This window comes from Hibiscus syriacus, unplaced genomic scaffold (genome assembly GCF_006381635.1).
Source record: "Hibiscus syriacus cultivar Baekdansim isolate YM2019G1 unplaced genomic scaffold, ASM638163v2 tig00015905_pilon, whole genome shotgun sequence".
NCBI lineage: Eukaryota > Viridiplantae > Streptophyta > Magnoliopsida > Malvales > Malvaceae > Hibiscus > Hibiscus syriacus.
The window spans coordinates 297,469-322,283 of NW_024062373.1; the positions used below are offsets into that span (position 1 = coordinate 297,469).

The window sequence follows — 24,815 nt, forward strand, 5'->3', positions numbered from 1 at the left end:
AAGAAACATAGAAAAACATCCCAACTAACTTTTATAAATAATAGAGGTAATTTGACGTTCAAAATCATGGAGCCTTTTGGTGAGCATTGAGTGAACTATTCTTTCACTTCAATCAAGCTCGAATTTTAGGCTTCAATCGAGCTTCTAAATTTTTTTTGAGTTCAAGCCTTTTCGAGTTCAAGTTTCAAAATTATATTTCGAGTTCGAGTTGAACTTGATAATTTTTAGCTTATTAGTTTGAGTCGAGTTGAGCTTACTTTTAAAGTTTTCAAGTTCGAGTTGAGCTCAGCAATATTCGAGTTCGACTTGGCTCGTTTAACAAATAATGTCGTTTGGTTTAATTTAAAAAAAATAAAATTGGCGGTTTGTCCCGGTTTTCAGCTGGTCCGGTTCGAACAATTTAGCGGTTCCGGCCGGTTCACTAGTAGAGGTTCAACCGGTGTAGATTGAACCGGACTAGGCAACGGTTCCCGGTTGAACCGACCGATCCGATCCAGTTTTCAAAACACTGGTTTAACTTTAACCGAATAAATGAACGAACACGAACATAAACGAATAAAAAATTTCTTGTTCGTGTTTCGTTCGTTAAGAAATGTAACTTGTTTGTGTTCATTCATGTTTGTTCATTTAAATGATAAACGAACATAAAGGAACTACTTTTAGTGGGTTAAATGAAATTTTAAGTGCATCTACCATCCAGAAAAAGGAAAAACAAAAAATAAATCCAGTATATCATCATTATCTGCGGCATGCCATTTATCTTGAGAAATTGGCATGGCTTTTAGTGGCTGGTTTCCAAGTAAAGCAAAAACATTACTGGGTCATGATCTGTTTTAAGCTTTACATTTTGCAAGCAATAATATCCAGAATATTGTATGCATCTTAGAAGTTGAAGTATTCGGAAACCTGGATATGATTTTTTTTTTTTTTTGAAGGAAATAAATCTTATATTCCAATAACAACATCAATTACAAGTTGTTTAATACAATCAGGTTCATCCAAGAAAAATCAGACTGGATTGTGATTCGATAAGGCCTATTGAGCTAGAGTGTGAGCTACTCTATTCGCTTCCCTACAGACATAGTGTACTTTGAAAGAGGGGGAGTCGACTAGAAGAGATCGAGCCTCATTGAGCAACAATCCAACTGTAAAAATGTCTTGGTCAATTTCGTAGTCTGATTGGACAACCTGTATACAACCGTGATTGTGTCACCCTCGATAGTCACATTACTCCACCCATTCTCAGTTGCTAATCGAATACCATGAGTAAACGCAGTAGCTTCGGTGGATTCGACCGTAAAGGGCTGGTCAATCTTCTTAGCCATTCCCCCAAGGACCATGCGGTGCGAGTCACGGGCCACAATGCCCACCGCGACCATATTAGACTCCTTACTATACACACCGTCCACATTGATCTTTATCATTCCCTGCTCCGGCTTACTCCACTTGCGAAGTCTGCGGGGAGGAGTCTGTCTACTAGGACAACCGAACGGTTTGGAGACGTGTTTGAACTCTCCAAGAAGGTTCTAAGCTTTAAAAATTACGTCTCTGTCCGCTTGAAGCTCTACATCATGAATCCATTTGTTCCAAAGATTCCAAATATTCCATAATAGTGTGAGGAACAAATCAAACCCTTCTCGGTTCAACTTGGACTGTACACAACTCATCCATTCGAGGCAAGAATCCCCTTCCCAATCCACAATCTCATGAGGGAGGCCCGATAAAAGAAGAATCGGCTTCGACTTGGGACAGTCTTTCATCGCGTGCAGAGCCTACTGAATACTGTAATCCTTGTAGATTTGGTGTTGGTGCAAACAAGTAAAATTGATTTCCATGTTAATGGAAAAACCATCTACATAATGACATGGATTTCTAAGTTCTGACGAAGCATGAGTTGGAATCTAACAATTGAGACAACTCAACATTTAGATGGTTTTCCATTAATATTGTTATCAATTTTACTTGTTTTCACCATATGATGATGAAATTACTCAGTTATATTATATAAATTAGATTGTACCGTTTAGGAACTTCAACCTAAGTTTTCAAGGTTAATATTTTGCAAGTGCCAAGTGTAATATTTGAATATTATGTGCATCTTAGAATTTGTAATCATCAGTTATTTCTTAATAGTAGATAAAACTGGTGATCTTGTTCTAATATGTTGCTATACTATCATATATAGAGCTTAAGTTGTCTAACTTGTAGGTTCACAGCCCAAAGCACAGAACTCCAGCCCGGTTGCACCCGCAAACAGCAGTGCAGATGTCAAGGAGTCTTCTCCACCCGAGAAGAGAGTTGATATAAAACAGCCTCAGGCATGCAAAAATAAAGGATGTGGTAAAGTTTTCAAAGAAATTGATAACCATGCGACTGCATGTGGTTACCATCTAGGACCTGCTGTTTTCCATGATCGAGTGAGAGGGGTATGCTATATAATCCCTTCTTATGATTAAATGTTGCAATTTGATACAAGCTATCCTTTTCTAGTCTTACCATCCGTCATTCAATCTTATCTCTTTGCAGTGAAAGTGCTGCGATATATATGTAAAGGAATTTGATGAGTTTATGACCATTCCAACATGCAAGAAGGGACTGCACGACGCGGATCCAGTGCCTTAGGTCATAAGCACGAGGAGGATTAAGTTCCTGTCATCTTAAAGAGGTTTCTTATCTTTTTCTTTTCCTTTTTTTTTCTTTCTAGTTTTGAAGGCTCTATCCGTTTGCTTACAGCAACTGTAATCTAGGATATGCATTGGTATGTGCTGGAAATGTTCTTTTTGCACTCATCTTGCAACTAAAACTATTGAGACTGTTCACAGTGGTTAATTTTTTTTATATGAACATGGTGTCGCTTGGACATGGTATTCAAATTGTGAAATCGGATAGTTCGTGTCAACCACCTGAAATTCAAAGAGTTCCCAAAGGGTTCAACACTTTGTGCATCGGTTTGAGAAATTTCTTGGAGTATGATATCTATTTTCTTTTGCAAATTTTCTTTTAGAATGTGTTAAACTTTTATATATATACACACAGGGAGAAGGGATCTACACGCACTAGTATAAAATTAGTGTAGTTTTACACTCTTGTAACTATTTGTCCAAATAGTATTTTTAATCATTGAATTTTTTGTTCAATTCATATAGATTATGCATGTCAATTTTTACATAAAAAGAATTGCCCGTCCAGCTCATTTGGTAAGAGCGCAAGACTCTTAACTTTGTGGTCGTGGGATCGAGTCCCACGGTGGGCAATTCATAATTTTGACTGCCGGAGGTCTCCCACGGAAGCTGCTCTCAACCTGGCGTTGGGGGCAGCCTACTATCCTACCTCTCCTTATCCCATTACATATGAGAATAGGGTCAGCTAATTTTAATTTTTACATAAAAGAAAAATATTTTTTAATTTATTTGATATAGAAAACTTGTTGGCTGTTATAGGTCACTTGGTCTAGAATGTTGATTACGTGTAAAGAACAAGAATGCCGAGAATCGATACCAACACGATTATATGTAATCTTAACTTGTGCCTCTTTAGATAGCGTCACGATCTTCATTCTTTACTCGGTTATGAGTCAATGTTTAGCCTTATGACGACTCTTTTGACGGTCATTTCTCGAAAATGCTTAGCAACACCTTGTATTTGGGCAAAAACGTCATTCATGATGTTCTTTTGGTATGGGATCGTCCTGTTGTGGTACCAAATTAGACTGGTCCATTGTGCATTGTTAGTACGAACAATGGCTTCAACTCCCTCAACTTGTTGCTTGTAACTCTTCAAAGTGCCTATGCACATGATATCTACCTGAACATGGTTTACTACATCCTTATCTAAACATGTGTTATACCTGTCATACTTCGGTTTGAATCGAAATATACTCTATATGTTTTCTTTTTAGTTCGCACGCTTTAGTTTAAATAAAAATAAAGTTTAATCGTATTATTTCTAGTTTGCATGCTTAGAAAGATACGTAATATGAATAAAAATCCAAATAGTCACAGGATAGTTTTTTTGGTATAATCCTCTGTTTATAGAAAAAAAAAATGATCAACTGATTTAAAAATAACAAGTTGGTTATTTTATATTAAAAAATAACAAGAGATGAAGTGAAAAATAATGAAATTAATATAATAATAAATTTAACCCTCAATTTTTACACTTTGACCTTAATTTTAAAATTTTAGCTCTCAATATTTTAACATTTTATGAATTTAACCCTTCTTCTTTTCTATTATTCTCCCTCCTCCTCTTCATCTACCATCTTCCCCTTTCCTTTATTCCCCCATTAATATTCTATCAGTTTAACCCCTCTTCTTTTCAATTCTTCTTCCTCACCATCTTCCCCTTTCATATATTCCAACATTAATAAAAACTTTCTTCCTCTGTATTTGCATATTTTATGCTTTATATATTTATTATTTTGATTAGAATTATTATTAAGGCATAATTTAGATAAATTACATGTTTGATAACTGAACATTATTCTCTCTTATTTCACTTATTATACTTTCAATTTTTTCAATTTAATCACTGAATTTTATACCATAATTTTTTTAATCACTCAATTGTTTTCTCATTAACAGAGTTATTGTATGATTTGCTTTAATAATAAAATTGAAAGTTTAGATACTAAAACGGATCAAAACTGATAGTTTATGCATTAAACGCATAATTTACCCTAAACATTTAATCATTTAAATTTAGCTCAACTTGTTAGCTATTCTATAGCATGGCTAGTAAAGATGTTTCCGGAAAGAGTGGAGGAATAAATACAATTCAATTATTTATATACAGCTTTCATGATATACATTTTATGCATTTTTTCGTGACAAAGGCTAACAAAAAATCTCACGTCTGCTGTACATTGCTATTTCTTTCAAAAGCTTTCTTTTCTTTTCTTTTCTTTCAATGAATAAATACAATTCAATTATTTATATATAAGTATACACTGTTGCCAACAAAAACTTGCTTACTGTTTTGCCCGCTTGAAGCTCCAGATGAAGGTGGCGACCAGAACTACATAGGGATTTCAGACTACATGCAATCTCAATCTCCTGTCACAAAAAAAAATCCAAAAAAAGAAAATGAATATATTAACAGTAGGACATGAGAAGATATTCATTAAAAAAAAGAGTTAATGTCAACCGTCTATTTTCATTCATCGAACGATTCTATAAATGTGTAAAACTAAAAAAAGTTTTACACCGAGTAAGTGGATCCTATGTCCTAACACACACACACACATATATATATTCAAAGATATGCAATGTAAATATTAGCTGGAATAGATATGTTAAGGAGTGATGAACAGAAAGATGATTTGGTTTCAACCATAAATCAGAAAACCTGGGCTAATGGCCTAATTAAAGACTATCTTGTTCACTTTAAACACTCAACCCTTCCCCAAAACCATAAGAAAGGTGCTCAGAGGTAGTTTTGGTTTGTACGGTAAGTACAAAGGTGCTTCTATACGAGGTAGTTTTGGTTTGTACGATAAGTACTTCTGAGTTTATATAACCTATCTGCCTAAGACAGAAAGTTGCAAGCGCTTCATTTGCAGAAGCCAAAAAATAGCAGCCTGATCAGATTAGAATGTCTTGGGCTAAGTCAGACATCAAATGTTTATATGGATTTAATTCTTGAATTTCCGATGATAAAAAATAGTCATCATTCTTCAAGATACCGCAGAGCCTAGAATCCAGATATCTGACCTGTTTGACGTGAAAATCTTTAGCTGTACGAGAATTCTAAAACTAAAAACAGAACTGTTTTTGCCAACAGGCTAGTTTGTTTTTAATTCTTGATCCATCAAGCTAAACTAGAAACACCGGCATAAATTTAACTAGCACAGCCATTAATCTCGGATAAAAGTAGCAAAAGCCGTTGAGGCCAATATGTTATAGCAAAAAAAGAGAAGAAAATCAATAGATCGAAGTTACTGAAAAAAGTAGGGAGATCTCAAATCCAACAGGGTAAAACAGGCTATACCTGCTAATGTTATCTTGTCGCCCATTTCCGATATTCTCTTCTCTTCTACACTGGTATTGCAATTTTCCCTTCTTTTGGAAATGTTCTTTGACCACTTCAACGATCTACAAATTCCACATTTTATATTCAATGTTAATGCAATGATCAGGAGGAAGATGTGTCAAATTACTTTAATTCTGTGATCTAGTGGGTGCATATAATCGTCATTCAATGTACCTGATGCTGCAGAAGCAGAGTACCTGGGTCATTCTCTTTCAATCCCTTAATTCAACAAGTGGAAGAACTTAATAAGAATACAATTCATAGACATGCTTTAGGTTCCGAAAAAAAAAAAAAAAATTGAGGGAACCAACTTCAGAAATAGCCATTTTTTCTTCAGACATTTCAGAAGACACTGAGAGCTGGATATACATGCAAGCAAGCAGCAAAATATTATCAAACCCAGATCAAGAGCAGATTGAGAAATTCTATTAAGGATGTATAAGGCGTGGATATTCCAAAAAAAATTAGATGGTTCATTTCAGGATAAAGTTTGTTACTGAATATATATTGGAAAAAGTAAGTTTAATACCTTATTTAATAGTTCCTTTGATGGTTCATCTGGAAGCCTCGTTGTGGCTGTTTTTTTGTTCATATTCTGAAGGACACCTTTACTAGAAGTTACCTGAAAAGCCAACAAAATGGTTCTATATTCAATAATTATTTTTAATAATATCTGTAGAACAAGGAAGAATAGGTATATCTGAACAACCTTCTTATTAGGAGAACAAGCTTTGGATTTGTTAACAGCTTCATGTTTCTCCTCCTTTAATGAATTGATAGACTTGAAGCTATGAAAACAAAGGAATAGGAAAAGAACATCAAGAGATGGAAGGAATGAAAAAGGAAAAAACTGAGTGAAGCTAAAAGCCAAAGTAATATTACTTTCTGAGGCTTGTGTTTTCATTTCTTGAAGTTGACACATACATAGCTACTTTCATTGCCTGCAAAGAGGATATTATTAACTCTTAAGTTCCAACAACTGAAAAAACTACTGACATGTAGAACCCAAATAGGGTTCAAACTTTAGAGAATACTTAAGAATAAATACGAGATCAGTATATAAATAAAATTATAAATAACACACCGTATTATATGCATGCTGCTTGGCTCTCTCGGATGTCCTTAGATGAAACACCTAAGGAAAATAAACAAAGTATATTCTATGTGACAAAATTATCCAGACAAGGGTCATGCTGGATTTCTCATGAAAGCGGAGACAAAATAATAAGTTCCTGTGGCTATCAAATACCTGAAACTCTGGTGGCTGAGGCAGGCTTTTCTTGGGAAGGGGCAATGAAGGTGCAGCAAGAATCTATCAAGTCCAAAGAAAATATTGAGACTACACATTCAACATCAAAGATACCATAAACTTCTCTGCATAATTATGTTCCAGAAAAATTCAAGTAAAATTTAGTTTTTAGACCTAAAAGTACTAACTTTTCTGTTTAAGGGGAGTGCTTTAAACAAAGGAACATTTGATTTTGCATTTCCATCTGACTCTGCCTTATCTTTAGACCTGAAATTGTCACCATTTGGTTATCAGCTTTTAAGCAAAGTAAAAAAAATAAAATCTTGGGGTGAATGATGGGAAATCAAATGTACCTATGTCTCTGAGCCCTTATTGCTGTTTTTAGCTCTGGTTCTCTTGGAATTGTGACTTTAGGTTTAATATGAACACTATCAAGGGATTGGACCTGGACAACAAAGTCAGATTTTTCAGAAAACTGATAATGTTTATCGTTTTTACAGATTTATTGTCCCTGCAAACACATACACATGGTGATGGCATGTTTAAATTAACCCCAGTAGTTGGCAACAAAAGAAAAATACAATTGACATTAGTAGAAAAAAAAAACACTTTCTTAATTCTACAACTTACTGTTTGTAGTTTCTTGAGCACAAACTTAGATTGATGCTTTAGATGGGCAGCCTGCTTTTCAAAAAATAAAATTATTGAACATCCTCTCATACCAAAATCCAATGGTTAGCAAATGAATTTCAGCTATATAAGTAATTTCAAATAAAACCAAAAAACAACAGTGAAGTAACATGTAAAACTAACAAAGACCAAAGCAGAAACACAGCTATATGCCATGATACATACAACTAAGGAGGGGGATAACAATATCATCAGACCAATTATAGCTTGGGTTACAATATACTCTTGGCCATAACATATTCGAAGTGTATATTGCTTTCATAAGATCATCAGATTATTTTCATTTTCAACATCACTATGGAAAATTATAGCAGGTAAACTCGGACATTCTCACAAGTGAATCATAATAATTGGTCTGGTTCCATAAGCACAGAGACCATTTGAACCACAATACATGTAAACAAGGTCCAATCTTATATCAGAGAAACATAAGTGAAAGCACCTTGAATAAGTAACCTTCTTCCAGCTTTTGTCTTTTGGTAGCATCATCTTCATTGCAGGAAAGACTCTTATTGAATCTGTCAGCAGGCTTTTGTAGGCTGTGCAGTAAAGGAACCAACAGGTTAAAACCTTTAAATTTATCATGACTCCAAATAGAGAATTAAACCTTGAATTTGAGGCAAAGATTTTTATTAAACCAGAATTCTAACTACCAATGTCAGAGCATATAATGGTATCCAATAATAATAGAGTAACACCTTTTCTGAAATTGATTGGAAAGAACCATTCGAGATTGATTTTGCTTCGCCAAGTAACTTGCTGTAGGTTTCATCAATGTTGAACTACTAGATAGAGATGCCTTGACCAGAGAATCAGTTTTGGGCCCTAGATTACCTTCGCAGCACCTATCACATGTTTCTGATCCACAGATATGGAACAACATTAGTACATTGCATTTCTAGGGCCCTAGATCTCTTTTTTATCATTGATTTTTTTTTTGCAGATTATTAATAAAGAATTCTTCTTCAAAAAGAAACCATATTAATAATCTCTACAAATTGACTCTGCCAAATCAAACAAAAGTTGCAAAGAATAGCACCGATTATAAACTACCATCCTAGTTAAACAAAACACAGGAAAACAATTTCATGAAGACAAGAATATACCTCCATTATATTCATCACATTCTGTTGAGCCATTGTCATGTTCTCCAACCTCATTTACGTCACATTCATATCTCCATTTCAACTTTATTACCAAAGCTGAAAATTTAAAAATATTATAAGATTATCAGAAGTGTTACCAATAAAAAGGTTGTGATCAGTAATTTAAATTGCCGTTGCGGTCACGTTTTCAGTTGCATAATAGATGTTATTGTGGTAATTGTGGATGTAGTGATCATGCAACAACCATTTCAGACGGCACCATTATCGTTATTTAACGGTATAGCGGTTGCTAGTAGCTATTAGTGTAATGATTCGATCATAAAAAAAACACAGGAAAAGGCTTACGCGAAGACGGATAGCTTCCAGCTGATTCAAACCAAAGTTCGGCTTCTTTAGCCTCCCAATCAGTTTCTGGGCAACTGAAATCAAAGCATTGAGGTGCATCGAACTCGTACTCGATATCAAAAAATTGTCCAACCTCAATCGATTCTTCGATGGAATAAAATTGCTCCTCTGGAGCGATTTCAACAACCATTCCTTTGTTTTTTCTTTGTGCCTGTGTTTCACCCAAATCTTCTCTGCAAACCCGCCGAATTTAAGAAACCCACAATTAATGAAAAAAAAATACCCACAATTCAAACATTTCTTTTCATTTTTATCCGTAGAATCTTTTCTTACATAATCTCTAGTTGATTTGTTTGTTTCCCAAGTAACTAACAAAGAAGAAATCGTCCTGAAATTGCGAAACCACCCTCTCTCTCTCTCTATCGATCGAACTTGTTCCCAGAATTGAGAGAGAAAGCTGTCAAACTTTCAAAAATCCATTGGATTTGGCCTTTTCTCCTCCTCTGTGTAGAGTAAGAGCAAACTAGGAAGCAAGGAAAAGGAAAGAAAAGAAAGAAATGTATTAATCAATTGAATGGGTGACACCATAATTTTGTAAGGAGAGGGAAGGGGTTGTTAGTTGGTACAATCCAAATTTGCTTCGTTGTATCGAAGGGAACGGCGACAATACCGCAGATGAATGAAAGAAGCATGGAATGGGAGAAAAGCCAACAAAGCAAAATTGAACTGATGTCCTTTTTATAGGAAAAAAATGGCTCCGTTACAATTACAATTATTTGGCTGCAAAAAAATATTATTTTCATCAGTCAATTTAAAATGTTATAAAAATATATAATATTTTAGATTATAATAAAAAAATTATAAAAAATATTATATTTTAAGTTGCGTCTAACGAAAATATAAATTTTTTGATAATATTTTAGGTTTCGCATGTTCTTACTTTTTCTTAATTGTATTTTAACATGTCTCATCGCAAAACTCCCCGTAATGTTGTACCAAATAAAAATCAATATGCTTTGTAGGATTACAATCATACTATTTATTTGATTTTGTGCTATCTAAATTATATTTCCTATTAAAAAAAGATTATAGTGTTTGATTTATGTTTCCTTAAGAGGGTACAAACAATTCGTATTTTAATATTATACATAGTGTAATATAAGATGTAATCTCATATTTATTCTACTAGTTTATTAGTAGCCATCATGATTTTACGCTTAACAACAACATTAAAAGTAAATATATGAACCCTTATGATGGATACAAAAAGGGTAGTTTTGTTAACCTGTAAAAACGTATATTTCATATATTTTTTTACTTGGGTTATTGTTTGGTTTCAAACTCATTTAGTTGCGTTAATCATGCATTGGTAGAGTTTGCTTGTGGACTTTAATTATTCATTAAATGATGCATTGATGAGGGAAAGATAGTTGTTTGGTGGTTTTTTGTGCATGTTGACAAGGAAGAATGCGAAGTGGTATATTGTCATGGCATTGCTGCTAGCATTTCTAGGAGTTAAAAGAAAAGAGAAATACTTGGAGAAAAGAACACATGATCCCCTACTCGCTGTAGTCATTACACATAAAGGGAATATTTCCCTAGGGCACACAATAAAGAATCGAGGGTACAAAACCCTAAGAGTCCCCACTATATAAAGAAAAGAGAAAGGTGGCTTGTCACTCGTTTCTTCTCTTCTTCTTCTTCGTGGGGACGACCTTTATTGTTGGGTGCTTCAAGGGATATCATGCCAACTTTCGGAAGAAGCTTGCAAGGCTTGAATCAACTCATGACAGCTCAAAAGTTCTTCTTACCCCTTGTTTTTATCTTGTGTTGTTTACCATTTCTTTTGGAATAATGTTCGAATGTTTAACTAGGGATGTTTCTTGCCTAGCCATGAACTAATTTAGCTTGGCTTGGATTTACTATGGATAATGATGTTTTTGTTTGAATGAATGTCTAAGCAATTTTCACTTTAATATTTTCTTCTTCATTGTTTTACATAAACGATGGGTTTGAGTTGAGAAGTTTAACCTTAACTCGTCTTAGGAAAAAGGAAAAAATTTCAACTACTTAAAAGAGTAGAGTTTAAGTGATAATAACTTGCTAAAGTTGATGTAAGAATGTATAACTATAGCATTTTATTATCAGACTCTTACTAGGAATAATGAAGAGACATAGTAGTAAACTCCATCGAGCAGTGTATTAATGGAAGTTGTTAGACATCTCTTAAAGGAAAAGCATAAAATTACATAGTAAACCTTGTCTTTTATTCCTCTGTAGACGTCAACGCGTGTGAGGTTTCGTTTTCTTATCTTGTGAACCCTAGTTCTCATTAATTTTATCACAACATTTATTACACCTTGTTCATAAAACTTTAGTCACAATACTTTTATCTATATTTTGAGTGTATTTACTTTTCTTAATTTTCCTCTAATCCATGTAGAGATGATTTGACTCATCACTTTATTACTTGATCGATGTGTATACTTGTACAATCTACGCATTACACTTACACACACAACAAATTTTTGGCATTGTTGTTGTGTTTGGAAATTTGTGATTTTAAGTTTAGTTTTTGCATCATTTTTTTACTTATTTTTGTAGATATTTATTTGTTATTTTTATTTATCTTTTCAGGTTTTGTGTTGTTGCATGACCCGAGGAAGATCCGAAAAACCATTATTACCTTTTGAACTTGAAATTGAAAGATTATTTCGTCAAAGAAGACGTGCTCAAAGAACCATGTACGAAATTCAAAATCAAGTCGAGGATCATGAAGATCCTAATTATGGAGTAATTCGTAGTTGTAACAACCCAAAAATCGGGTTAGTAGTTTCAGGTATGATGGTTGGGCTTAGAATACTTAGATAAGCATAATTAAATGTTTGAGTTAACTGAGAGTTGAATTTGGGCTTGGATAAAGCCCAAATGTTGGTAAAATGGGGTTTTTTAATTAGAACCAAAATAAGAAGGATCAAAGTGGCAATAAACTCCTCAAGTTTTGAAAGGATGAATCATTAAGTTTTCAATGATGCCAACGTGGGGTATAAGCTGCAAATTTTGCTTTCTCATTTTTCCACCCTTTTTATTATTCCTTCTCTAATTTATCCTCATTTATCTTCATTTATCTTCATCTTGGGTGTCAAAGGTGAAAACTTGATTGCCCAACAAGTCTAGTTCAAATTTATTATGGTAAGAATTACAATCTTATTCCTTAGAGCTTCATTTCTAACTCAAAAATCTCAAGGCTTGGACATGGTGGCCAAAATGGGGGGGGGGGTTATAGAGGTTTTGGTTTAAGGCCTAGAAATATCCCAAATTTTTTCTTAAATGTTTAGAATTATGTTTCTACTCAATTAGAGTCTTTAAATGTATTAGTAATCCTCTTACTTGCTTTTAATTAGTGAGGGAAGTTGGTGAAAGCTCAAAAAGTAAGAACAAAAAGAAGTTAGTGCTTGGGTGATTTTTGTGAGCCCTTTCATCAACTAAGTTGGGAGTATCGATACTCCAGGGTGGGTATTGATACTAGGATTTCATTTTTGATTACGATAGCCAAATTGGTATCGGTACTCATGGGAGCATCGATAAACAAGACTGTGAGTATTGATGCTTTGGAGTGAGTATTGATATTGGGAACTTTGAAGTTATTTTTGTTATTGATACTCAGGGTAGTATCGATATAGTAAGTTCAATATCGAAATTGTCAAGCCCAATATTGGAACCAGCAGCCCATATTGTGTAGAAAACACAAGTTTGTTTCTAGTACCCAAATTAGAAACCTGAGAGCGGTTGAGACCTCTTGAATAAGAATACAAGTTAGAACCACTAATAACTCTTGGCATAATAAGAACGACATAAGTAAAATTGTACCAACTAGCCTTGCTTGACATTCAAGAAATACCAAGGACACCAGAACTATTTGAATGCATGAACATTTACCGAGTAAATGTAGTTAAGGACTTCCAAGCCAATGTTGAGGCACTTTAGGATCAATGTTATGAAACTTTTTGTTATTCAATGGAAAGACCATGATATATATATTTATGTGTGTGTGTGTGTGATTTCATACTCATACTTGTGTTGTTTAATACTTATTAGGCCTCATGCTTGTTATAATACGTTGCCTTGTGATAGAACTTGTTAGGTTTTTCATCTAATGGATGCATATAGTTTACTAGAGTTATCTATGTGCTACTAATCTCTAAATATTTGGAATTATTTTCGTTCCCAGGTTAGTAGGTTTCTATCCAGGAGCTTATCGTCAGGTCGTTGAGATCCATATACCAGCAAGTCACATAGCACATCTCGATTATTTTAGTTGGAATGTACTCCATATACCTTTTGTTTAATTTGATTCATAACTCTTTGTATAAACTTGGTATATTTTGAGAGTTCTCCATTATTTTTATTTTGCTAATATGTTTTAAATTTACAACTACAATGAATAATTTTAATATATGAATTTAATATGTTTTTAAAGAAATTTTGGGTTAGCCACTTTGATGGTCCCATGTAATATCCAAATCGTTTGGGCTTCGGTTCGAATCAGAATTATGTGTTACATTTAGTGGTATTAGAGCGTCAGGTTTAGTTGTTCTTAGGACCCGTTGGTTAGAGTTAATAAGAGTCAATGAGTTACATGCACTTCGAGTGTTACAGTACTTGATTATTTGGAAAGGAAATAATAACTACATTCTTTGAATTCTATAGGGCATGGCTGACAAATTAACAAATAGTTAATAGGGTCACAACGAAAGTCACGTCTCACTTACCGGAGATACTAGCGATGAGTTCATTTCGTACTCTAAGGATATGGTTATTGCGGAGGATGCATGGATAGATGAGGCTACCTTCTTCAAGGACCTCGCAACTGCACTTAAGCACATTATTAGAGTCATTCTGAGAGCACACGACGCATCTACCCTTCATGTTCCATCACCCGTAGAACTCAGGAATCACTCATAGAGTAACTCAGATACTACAAAACTACGAATTTTATGGTACTGGTGATGATGATCCCATTGCCTCTGATCAGTGGCTTCGTGAGGCCCTTCACACTTTGAGGCAATTGCAACTTACCCCGGAGGGTAAGCTTGAGTGCATCACCACGTTGCTAAAAGGTTATGCCATCGACTGGTGAGAGACAGTCGAGCTAGCTTTGGAGCCTGTGAAACCGACTTAGAAGTACTTTTTAAAGAAGTTCAAACATAATTATATTGGTGAGGCGTACACTAATGACTTGAGGGACCAATTCACTCACTTGGTCTAGGGTGATCGATTTTTGATGGAGTATGGACGCGACTTCTTCCGCCGGAGCCGTTATATACATGAGTTGGTGGCGACTGAAGACCTTTGTTGTCAAAGGTTTAAAGAAGGGATCAACATTGATATCCTTACCCATCTAGCTATCAATCCCCTAGGATATTTGTAGAGTTTACTCACCATGCTAAGGTGATTGAGAGGGTGTAATTAATGAGGATTCAACTGATGGGTAGTTCAGAAGGCTAGAATCGGAGAGCACCAAATTCTACTAGACCATATAAATCTTCGGCCAAAAGGGCTAGGGACTCTTGAGGAGTGAGAAGGTCCTCACCATCACAGTCTTGGCGGATGAGACAAAGTTTAGGACGTCGAAAGTAGTTATAGCATTGTAGGAGACCTATGACTTTTGCCTTGGTGGCGAGTACATGAGTTGGTGTAGGGGGGTCGTAACCTCCTCAGTGTAGGCATTACGACAAGTGGCATACTAGAGATTGTTACCAATTTTTTTAATGTATGCTTTAATTTTGGTTCACTAGAGCACTATGTCTGAGACTGTCCCGATGCAGGCAGCGCAACCTCTCCAACTACTCAGAGATTAGTTCAGACAGCTCAGAGGGGTTGAGGATTCATTTAGAGAGGTGGTAGTTTAGTATCAGGACAATAGAGTAGGGGCACCACTAGATTTGTGGTCGGATCTGAGGTAAGGGTTTCCTCCAGGCAGTACGCCGTTAGATCCCAAGAGGAGTGTGAATCAACTAACATTGTCTTAGGTATCTTTACTATTTATGGTACACCAGTTACTACTTTAATTGATCTTGGTTCTAATCATTCATATTTGTGTTGTGAACTTGTCCAAGATTTAGGTATTTAGGTCAAATACCTTAAGGATAAGGTTAGAGTCTCGAATCCTCTAGGATTAGATTCTCTTGTAGACAAAGTCCACTGTAGATGTCCAATTGAAGTTCAAGATCAAGTCTTTTCTGTCGACCTTATGGTGTTGCATTTTCGGGAGTTTGATTTGATCATAGGGATGGATTGATTGACAAAGCATGAAGTGAGTTTAAAATGTAAGGCTAGGGAAATCAAGCTTAAGTGTGAAGATGGTACCAAGGTTGTAATAGCTAGTGAAGAGTTCTGTAGCACGTCTAGGATTATCTTAGCCTTAAATTCTCAGAGATTGATCAGTCGAGGTGACAAAGCGTTCATAACCTATGTGATAGACACTATCATTCCAAACCATATGTTTAAAGACATTTGCATCGTGAGAAACTTTCCCAAGGTGTTCCCAGAAGAATTGTTGGGGTTACCGCTAGATCGCAAGTTAGAATTTGGTATCGAAGTCTTGCCAGGATCGTCTCTAGTGTCTATTACCCCTTATCTCATGGCACTGATCGAATTAAAACAATCAAACTCTTAGATTCGGGAACTGCTAGATCGAGGGTTTATTTGTCCAAGCATATCCCCATGAGGAGCACTGGTGTTGTTCCTAAAGAAGAAAGACAGGTCGATGAGACTATGTATTGATTACTAGAAACTGAAAGAACTAATAATTAAGAACTGATATCCACTTTTGAGGATTGATGATTTGTTTGACCAACTAAGAGGTGCGAGGGTGTTCTCCAAGACAGAACATGAGGTTGGGATACTATCAGTTAAAGGTTAAGGAGAGCAATGTAGCCAAGATGATGTTCAGGTCTACGTACGGTCACCACGAGTTCTTTTCAGAATCACCAATGCATCGACATCCTTTATGGACCTTATGAACCGTGTCAATCATCCGTACTTGGATCAGTTTTAAGTGGTGTTCATTGACAATATGTTGGCTTATTCTCAGTCACAAGATGATCATAATCATCATCTCCATGTTGTTCTAGCTAATCGAGGTATCTTTCTTAGGCCATGTAGTATTAACTGAGGGTATTCAAGTAGAGCCGCAAAAGATTCAGGCGGTAGTAGAGTGGGAACCACTGGGAAATATATCTGAGGTATGTAGTTTCCTTGGGCTTGTCGAATACTATCACCATTTTGTCAAAGGGTTCTCCATTGGTCGCCGCTCCTATGACTAAACTCCTTTAAAAAGATGAGCCTTTCATATGGATTGAGAAATGTCAGCACAACTTTGAGAAATTAAAAGAGATCCTGATTTAGTCACCCTTTTTGACCCAACCTGAGTCTTGTAAAGATTACATTGTGTTTAGTGATGTCTCGTTGAACATATTGGGATATGTTCTGATGCAACATGAGAAAGTAGTGGCGTGTGCTTCACGATAGCTAAAACCTCATGAGCGTAATTATCCCACCAACATTTTGGAACTAGCTGCAGTCATCTTTGTCTTGAAGATTTGGAGGCATTACCTCTTCGAGTAAAATTGTTATATTTTCACAAACCACAAGAGCCTTAAGTACTTGTTGACCCGTGTAATCACCATATTTTTACCTGACTGTTTTAAATATTATTATTATTATTATTATAAATAAATTAAAAAGAAATCATCAAGTAAAATAAATTATATGTAATGTCCATGTACATAGCTCATAACCCAAACCAGCCAGGACCACGTGTGAAATCCCATAAGCAAATAAGGGTTTCCCACTTAATACATTTAGCCATCTCATCTCACACTGTTAGATCTGGATATGATTACGGCCCAGATTCACCATCAGACAAGGGTTTCCCCAAACCCTATTGTATCAAGCTCGAGACTCGAGCTGCGCTACTTTTTAAATGAAAAAGTTCTTTTTAAAAAGAAATTTTCGTTTTTTTTTTCAACAGGAGCTATGCTTTCACTATTTCATGTGTTCGAAAAATAAATGAAAAAGGGGGAATCATTTGTTTTTACCTGAAACATTAAAAGCTTCATGAGGGTCTCTTCTTTTTTTGAGTTTTGGAGGTGATTTTCGATGTTTTCGGTCGAGCCTAGGTGAGGTTTTAATTGTGTGTGACCAGCACGAGTGTCTATTTCGGCCTTGGTAACATGCAGCGCCGTATGAGTGAGGAAGAAAGAGTGAAGATTGGGAGAATAAACAAAAAATAGGAAAAGAATAGGTCTCCGTGTTGTTGAGCGGTGTGAAGGGCAAAGTATTAACCTAAATATAATTTTTTTGGGATAATTATTCTTAGTCATCCAACTTCATCCTTTTATTTCCATACTAGTCACATGCCATGCACTTATTTCATCTTGTTGCAAGTCAAGGTCCTAATATTGCTATTTTATACTTTTTTTTATTAGTGGTTTAGGATGATAAGTCTAGGGTAAAATAACGTATAAGTCATCCAAATTTAGGCTTTTTTTTATAAAATGGTCACTATTTTCATGTTTTTCATATATTTCGAATTTGATGCTTTGATTTTCATAGTTTTTGTTTTAGTCATTTACTGCATGCTTGATTTATTTTCATTAATGTTTGATTCGATCTTGTGGTGATCTGATCCGAGATACGACCCACATTATTATGATATGGATCCTTTTAATATTATTCTAATTATTAACTTTTCTAACTTCTAACTACTAACTTCTAATTTCTTGTACTCAAATCATCGTACGACCTCATGGTGACCCGTCCTGGGATATGATCCGTGTTATTAAGGTCCGAGTTAAAATGCTAACAATACTAATCGCTAACTCCCGACTTTTATTTTATTTTTATTTCTAACACTACTAACCTCTGACTACTCACTTTTATTTAATTTTATTGCTATGTTTTTATGCCAATAACTGCTAACTTTTATTTCTCGCATTCGAACCATTGAATGACATTGTAGTGACCCACCTTATTACGGTTCGGGTTAAAAATTAAATTATTAATTTCTTAACCATATTTTCTTGTTATTTGCATCCTAATATTTTAATTTTTAGTTTTTATTGTTCTACCCTTTTATTTTTCAATATTTATATTTCAGTCCTTTTAAATTCCACATTTTCTTTTTTTTCCTTATTTTTAAATTGAGCTTCATATTCTGTTTTATTTCATTTTAGTCTTACATGTTATTTATGAGTTTATGTCATTTTCATTACATGCGATTTACTTTATTGGCATGATTAGTCCGAATACTTTTTATTATTTTATTTTAATACCCTTTGGGTGTTGATTTCAATTTTTGTTATTTATTAATTTTCATTTTTATGTCTCCCAAATTATTAATGGTTTTAATGCAAGACAACCCACATAATTTCTCACCAGTGTAGATCTGACCTTTAATTTATATTTTTAACTTTTATGAGTTTGGCCCATGTTTTCTTATTTTATTTTATTTTGACCCTCGTATTATTATATGTATAGTATAACACCATCTATTGTTCTTTAAAATGGTAGAATACCATTAAGATTCAGTAATAGTTATCACTAAGCTTATTTTGCACTCTTATGAAATTTCAAGAATGTCTTTTGTAGAATGGGCATGAAAAGTGTAACTTGTTAGAAGTAGCACGATTCAATACGACATTTGAACAAAAATTAAACTTGAAAATAATAGAGTGTGGTTTGATAAAAAATGAAATAATAAAAAAGAAATCATTATTTTGTTTAAATAACAAAAATATTTTTTGTATGATGTTTGATGTATGTTGTTTGATTTATTTCTCTTATATTCCATTCATGTTTAATATGAGGTTTTAACAAATAAATAAATTATTCAACATTCGATAAAAGGATCACATTTTAAATTTTGACTCGAATCTACAAGTTCCGCCACTACGACAACATATAAGCGATTATGTACCAATTTTGGGCGTTGTGAGGGTACTAATCCTTCCCCCACACGTAACCGACTCCCGAGCCCTTAAAAACAAATCTTTGGTTAATGCAGACTGATTTTTATCTTTAAAATGGTTTTTCTTAAAATTGTTTTAAATGATATTGTTAGGTATTTGACTTACCTAACCCTAAGGTCGATGGAGACTCTAAATCAAATCGATTTCGAAACCCATCATTTCTCGAAATTCTTACTATTTTTATCTTGTTATAAAAAATGGTGACGACAACTTGGCGACTCCATTGGGGATTGGTTAAAGAGTTAGGCTATTAATCGTTTATGCGTTGTCTTAGTGGTGAAAATTATGGATTCGAGTCTAAAATTAGATTATAATTTTTTTAATTGAACATTGATTAATTTATTATTCATTTTTATGTAAATAGTTGTACTGATGTTTGAACTAATAGTTGCAGCTTCATTGAATTTTCCTTTCTGAAAGTATTTATCTTTGTTTTGTGTTTGGTTAAAGGTTTATATGTTCTTGCATCACATTACATAAGCTCCATACCCTATCTCTGTCCTGATTAAGTAAGGGTGAACGCTATGCTTTCGTGGTGAATTTATTCCTTGTATGATCTATAGTCACTAACCTCTGAGATATACACCTTGTACCTCTATGGGAATTTATTTACTCATATGGGTATAGGGAATTGGATCTCCTTAAAATAAACTCATTCCATCTTAAGCTTATAATGGGTGAGAATCGAGGGTTTGATAGCCCAAAAGGGCACCAGCATCAAGGACAATTTGAGTACCCTTCTTCCATAGAGTCAAAACCATGCATATAGTGAACCATAGACTGGCCACTCTAGGTAGAGCAATACCGAACCTCTATCCGTCAATAGGTACCAAAATAGGTGTTGACAAAGGAATAACAATTCTAAAACTTTACACTTTGCTTTAAATTCATATAATAAATTTCTTTTTTAATGAAAGCATGTGAACTAGATACCATGCAGTTAGGATTGATTGAAATAAAATGTGTAGGTAGAAAACATGCCCGTGTAGGTTTGTTATCTAATAAAAACATGTTGGGTAAATATCATGATGGGGTAGGTGCTATATTCACCTCTAAATAGCATTTTATTCCTCATCAATTATCTTATTTATGCCAACTCATTTCTTGTTTTATGTCATTTTCTCCTTTATGCATCACATTATCATTACATAATACAAAATTGAGTATCTAAGTGGAAATGTTTCAAAGGGAGAAAGAAGTATTCAATCAATTAGTCGCATACACATACATGCACCGATGGCTAGGAGAAGCTCAAAGAGAACAACGAGGGAGCTCGCTTGGAGAATCAAGCATCAGAGTCGATTTATAACACGACATCCAAGATTAGAGGGCATCGCAAGGGCATCATCCGAGATAGGCCATAATTTGAATAACTCTACATAAGCCCAATGATCATAGAGCACTTGATGAAATCCAATCCGAAACATTAGCGTACTTTAGACCAAGCAAAACCATGTCTATAAAATGGACTACTTTGTAAAGTAAAAACTTTTATCTTCAATGAAACATTTTCCATGATGTTCATCGTTGGGATCAACACCATTTGCATTTTCATTTGTATTTTGCATGTGCATTCACAGCTCTGCATCTTTTTTTTTACATATATATGTACCTACTATTATCAAGAACACTTTATACCCATATAGTACAGGAAAAGATGAGTAAGGAAATGAAAGACAAAATAGAGAAATTTGAGAAAACAATAGAATGAATTACAAGAAGAAGTGAGAGGTCGGTTGACTAAAATTGAGGCTGATATTGCTAGATCTTAACTAGATTTATTGGACAAGATAGAAGAAATGTGCATGATGAATGTGATTGCTAGAAATAGTCTTGTAGAAGGCCCTACGCATCCCCTAGGTTTTACACTTATTCATATTCTAGTGAACACCCCGGTGCATCAGGAATCTAGTCCCGAATTTTCTTTGCTGCTGAGAACCCACCTCAACATCAGGCTAGGTCTTATATCCAAATTAATTTCCCTAATGTGTTTGGAGTGAAATATAGTGTTCTTCACGCTGATAATAAGGTCCCTGAGCTGAATGAAATGTCTGTGAATGAAAGAGCCAAGAATGATCAAGCCCAATGATTGAAAATTTTAGATGAGAAGATAAAATCTAGACAGATGACTGAGTCTTTTTATAGGTTCGATGCCATAGAGCTAAGTTTTATCCCCGACCTGGTCCTTTTGCCAAAGTTTAAAGCTCCTGACATTGAGAAGTATGATGGTACCACTTGACATTCGTCCCACATCACCATGTTTTGTAGGAAAATAGATGGTCATGTGGAGAATGAGGATCTGTTGATCCACTACTTTCAAGACAGTATGATTGGACCCGCTTCTAAGTGGTATAAACAACTAAATCATACTCAAATCAATTCTTGTAAATATTTAGCTCAGGACTTCTTATGACAAAAAAAAATCGTGACTGATATGGCCCATGATCATACAACACTACAAAATATGGAGATGAAGTATAACGGGAGCTTCCGATAGTATGCACAACAATGAAAAACAGATACATACCAAACACATCCACCACTAACTAAAAGCGAGTTTACCATCATGCTCAGTAATATATTAAAGTCCCCATATATTTATCACATGATAAGAGTAGCCATAAATATTTTCTCTAACATCGTCATATGTAGAGAAATGGTCAAAAGAGCTATCAAGAATGGTAAGATAAGGGGCAGTGTTGGCGTCAAGGAAATAGTTAAGGTCAATACAGTGAGATCTTATTCAGATAATCGTAGGACCATGTAACATAAGGTGAATCGAGAGAACACTTATATCGACCTAATTCCAAAGGCATACGAAGAATTGTTCCCAATACTAGTCGAGATTAACCTGATAACTCTAGTGCAATCTAAGAGACATGAACCATATAGGAAGCTCAGGGTACACTACCGAGAATTGTGGGCCATTGAGGCATAAGGTTCAATTTTTGATCAATTCTAGGGCATGACCTTCGAAGAGCGATGTGGCATTATGATGCGAGTAAAGAAAAAGTCATTGCATCCACCATGAAGCTTTGTTGCACTTGCATGAAAAATCATTTCATCTTGTTTGAACTTGTTTTTCCTTATTTTTTTAAAGTTTATAAGTCACTTGACAATCGAACATATTAAATAAAATGTTACCTTATGAGGTTATGAACAATTAGAAAAGTTCAATATTGAAATTCTCTAAATATTTAGTTTAGACCAGTTACTTGAGAATTAAACTCTAAAAATGAACTTTTCATACTTCCAATGACACCTAGACTATAATAGGTTATTCTCAATGAGCTTAAGAAATTGAATCTGTATACCCAAGATGTTAAAAGCCCTGGATTTATGGATAGATTCCTTTAGATAGCCAAATAAAGGCAAATAATATATATGTATCTAAGCTATTCCTCTAAAATAATTGGTTAAAAACCCTGACTTCATGGATAGATTCCTTTAGCTTGCCAAAAACGTCAAATTACATTAAATTTAATAAATAAGGAGTTTTAGTGAATATGGACTAAGGGAGTTGAGGAAAACCTTTTATAGTCAATTTCACACAAACACTCATGAATGTTGTTTTTAGACCGATATTTTTGTAATGTCTCTGTTAAAGGGGTTTATGAAGATTGAACAAATGGAAAATTTTAAATAATTGAAATAGGAGTTCTCTGAAAGGTCTAGCAATTGAATATGCTAGTTGCAACATTTTGTCCAAATCTGATTTAAAGGCCAAGCCAAGAAAGAAAGACATGTCATAAGGTTCACACGGACTGCGAAATGAGTAATCTATCGATTATTGAAACCTTAAAAAAATAGAAAGTCAACCTAAAACCAATCCATCAATCTTGACACTTGTCAAAGACATATAACTTTGAAAATTTAAAGAGTAGTTGATTCTTTTGATATTCAGTAAACTCATGTTTTGTGATTTGTTTCCATTGTGAGCCTGAATTATGGGACACCGTTTTTTTTATAGAATTCTTTCATTCTTTTGAATTCTAAAACAAAAGAAAGAAAGAAAAAACATTTTCAAACAGGATAATATATCAAGAACGAAAGAGGTCCTTAAAGTTAATGAGGCCCCTAAAGTTGATGAGGCATGCTCTGCCTCAAATAAAGGAGTGAGACAACAAAAAAAGCCAAAGAAAGGAAAATAAGCAATGCAAAAACAAAGAATACATTCTCCGATTTTGGAAGAAATAAAGAAGGAAAGATCAAGAGATTCAAGAATGGATTTTCTCACTTTTTGTGTGATGTTGTCAGCATCAACAATCGATCAAGAAGAACACGATCTCCTTAATAAGAAGGGCATGACTTACTTTGATATTTTTCTAGTATCTCAATTTATAACAAGGGTTCAAGGTATTTCTGTTTGAAGAATTGATCACTTCTTAATTGTCTATCTGACTATGAGACCTCATAAAAGGGAAGCCTTTAAATTATTATATAAGAATAATAAGAAAGGAAAAATACTCGATAATACTTATATTGAACCAAATTTAAAGCATGTGATTGCTGATAAGTGGTACGCAAGTCAGAACATTCGAAGCCAAACTATTTGGCATGATGAGCCATGAATGTCCCACATTAAGGTGTATCCAAAAAACTCGATCATGTTTAGATAGTAAGATAAAAAAATTCCATCATTTTCTTTTTTCCTTATTTTTAAATTGAGCTTCATATTCTGTTTTATTTCATTTTAGTCTTACATATTATTTATGAGTTTATGTCATTTTCATTACATGCGATTTACTTTATTGGCATGATTAGTCCAAATACTTTTTATTATTTTATTTTAATACCCTTTGGATGTTGATTTCAATTTCTGTTATTTATTAATTTTCATTTTAAGTCTCCCAAATTATTAATGGTTTTAATGCAAGACAACCCACATAATTTCTCACCAATGTAGATTTGACCTTTAATTTATATTTTTTAACTTTTATGAATTTGGCCCATATTTTTTATTTTATTTTATTTTGGCCCTTGTACTATTATATGTATAGTATAACACCATCTATTGTTCTTTAAAATGGTAGAAAAGCATTAAGATTCGGTAATAGTCATCGCTAAGATTATTTTGCACTTTTACGAATTTTTAAGAATGCCTTTTGTAGAATGGGCGTGAAAAGTGTAACTTGTTAGAAGTAACACGATTCAATATGACATTTGAACGAAAATCAAACTTGAAAATAATCGAGTGTGGTTTGATAAAAATTGAAGTAATAAAAATGAAATCATTATTTTGTTTGATGTTTTATGTATGTTGTTTGATTAATTTCTCTTATATTCCATTCATGTTTAATATAAGGTTTTAACAAATAAATAAATTAGTCAATGTTCGATAAAAGGATCACATTTTAAAAT

The 24,815-nt window shown here is 34.2% G+C and overlaps 1 protein-coding gene across 1 annotated transcript; it reads right to left on the minus strand.

The window, feature by feature from the left end:
• Window positions 1-4,835: 4,835 nt before the first annotated feature.
• On the minus strand, window positions 4,836-22,667 carry LOC120208041 (protein TPX2-like). The gene is made up of 17 exons (XM_039207412.1): window positions 22,663-22,667; window positions 9,827-9,829; window positions 9,421-9,588; window positions 9,076-9,171; window positions 8,668-8,827; window positions 8,412-8,508; window positions 7,910-7,960; window positions 7,633-7,724; window positions 7,468-7,546; window positions 7,280-7,342; window positions 7,115-7,165; window positions 6,913-6,971; window positions 6,740-6,818; window positions 6,560-6,652; window positions 6,205-6,249; window positions 5,989-6,092; window positions 4,836-5,054 (listed from the first exon to the last, which is right to left on the minus strand). The coding sequence occupies exons 5-17, from the start codon at window positions 8,739-8,741 to the stop codon at window positions 5,030-5,032; spliced, it is 912 nt and encodes a 303-aa protein (XP_039063343.1). The 5' UTR covers window positions 8,742-8,827; window positions 9,076-9,171; window positions 9,421-9,588; window positions 9,827-9,829; window positions 22,663-22,667; the 3' UTR covers window positions 4,836-5,029.
• Window positions 22,668-24,815: the final 2,148 nt, after the last annotated feature.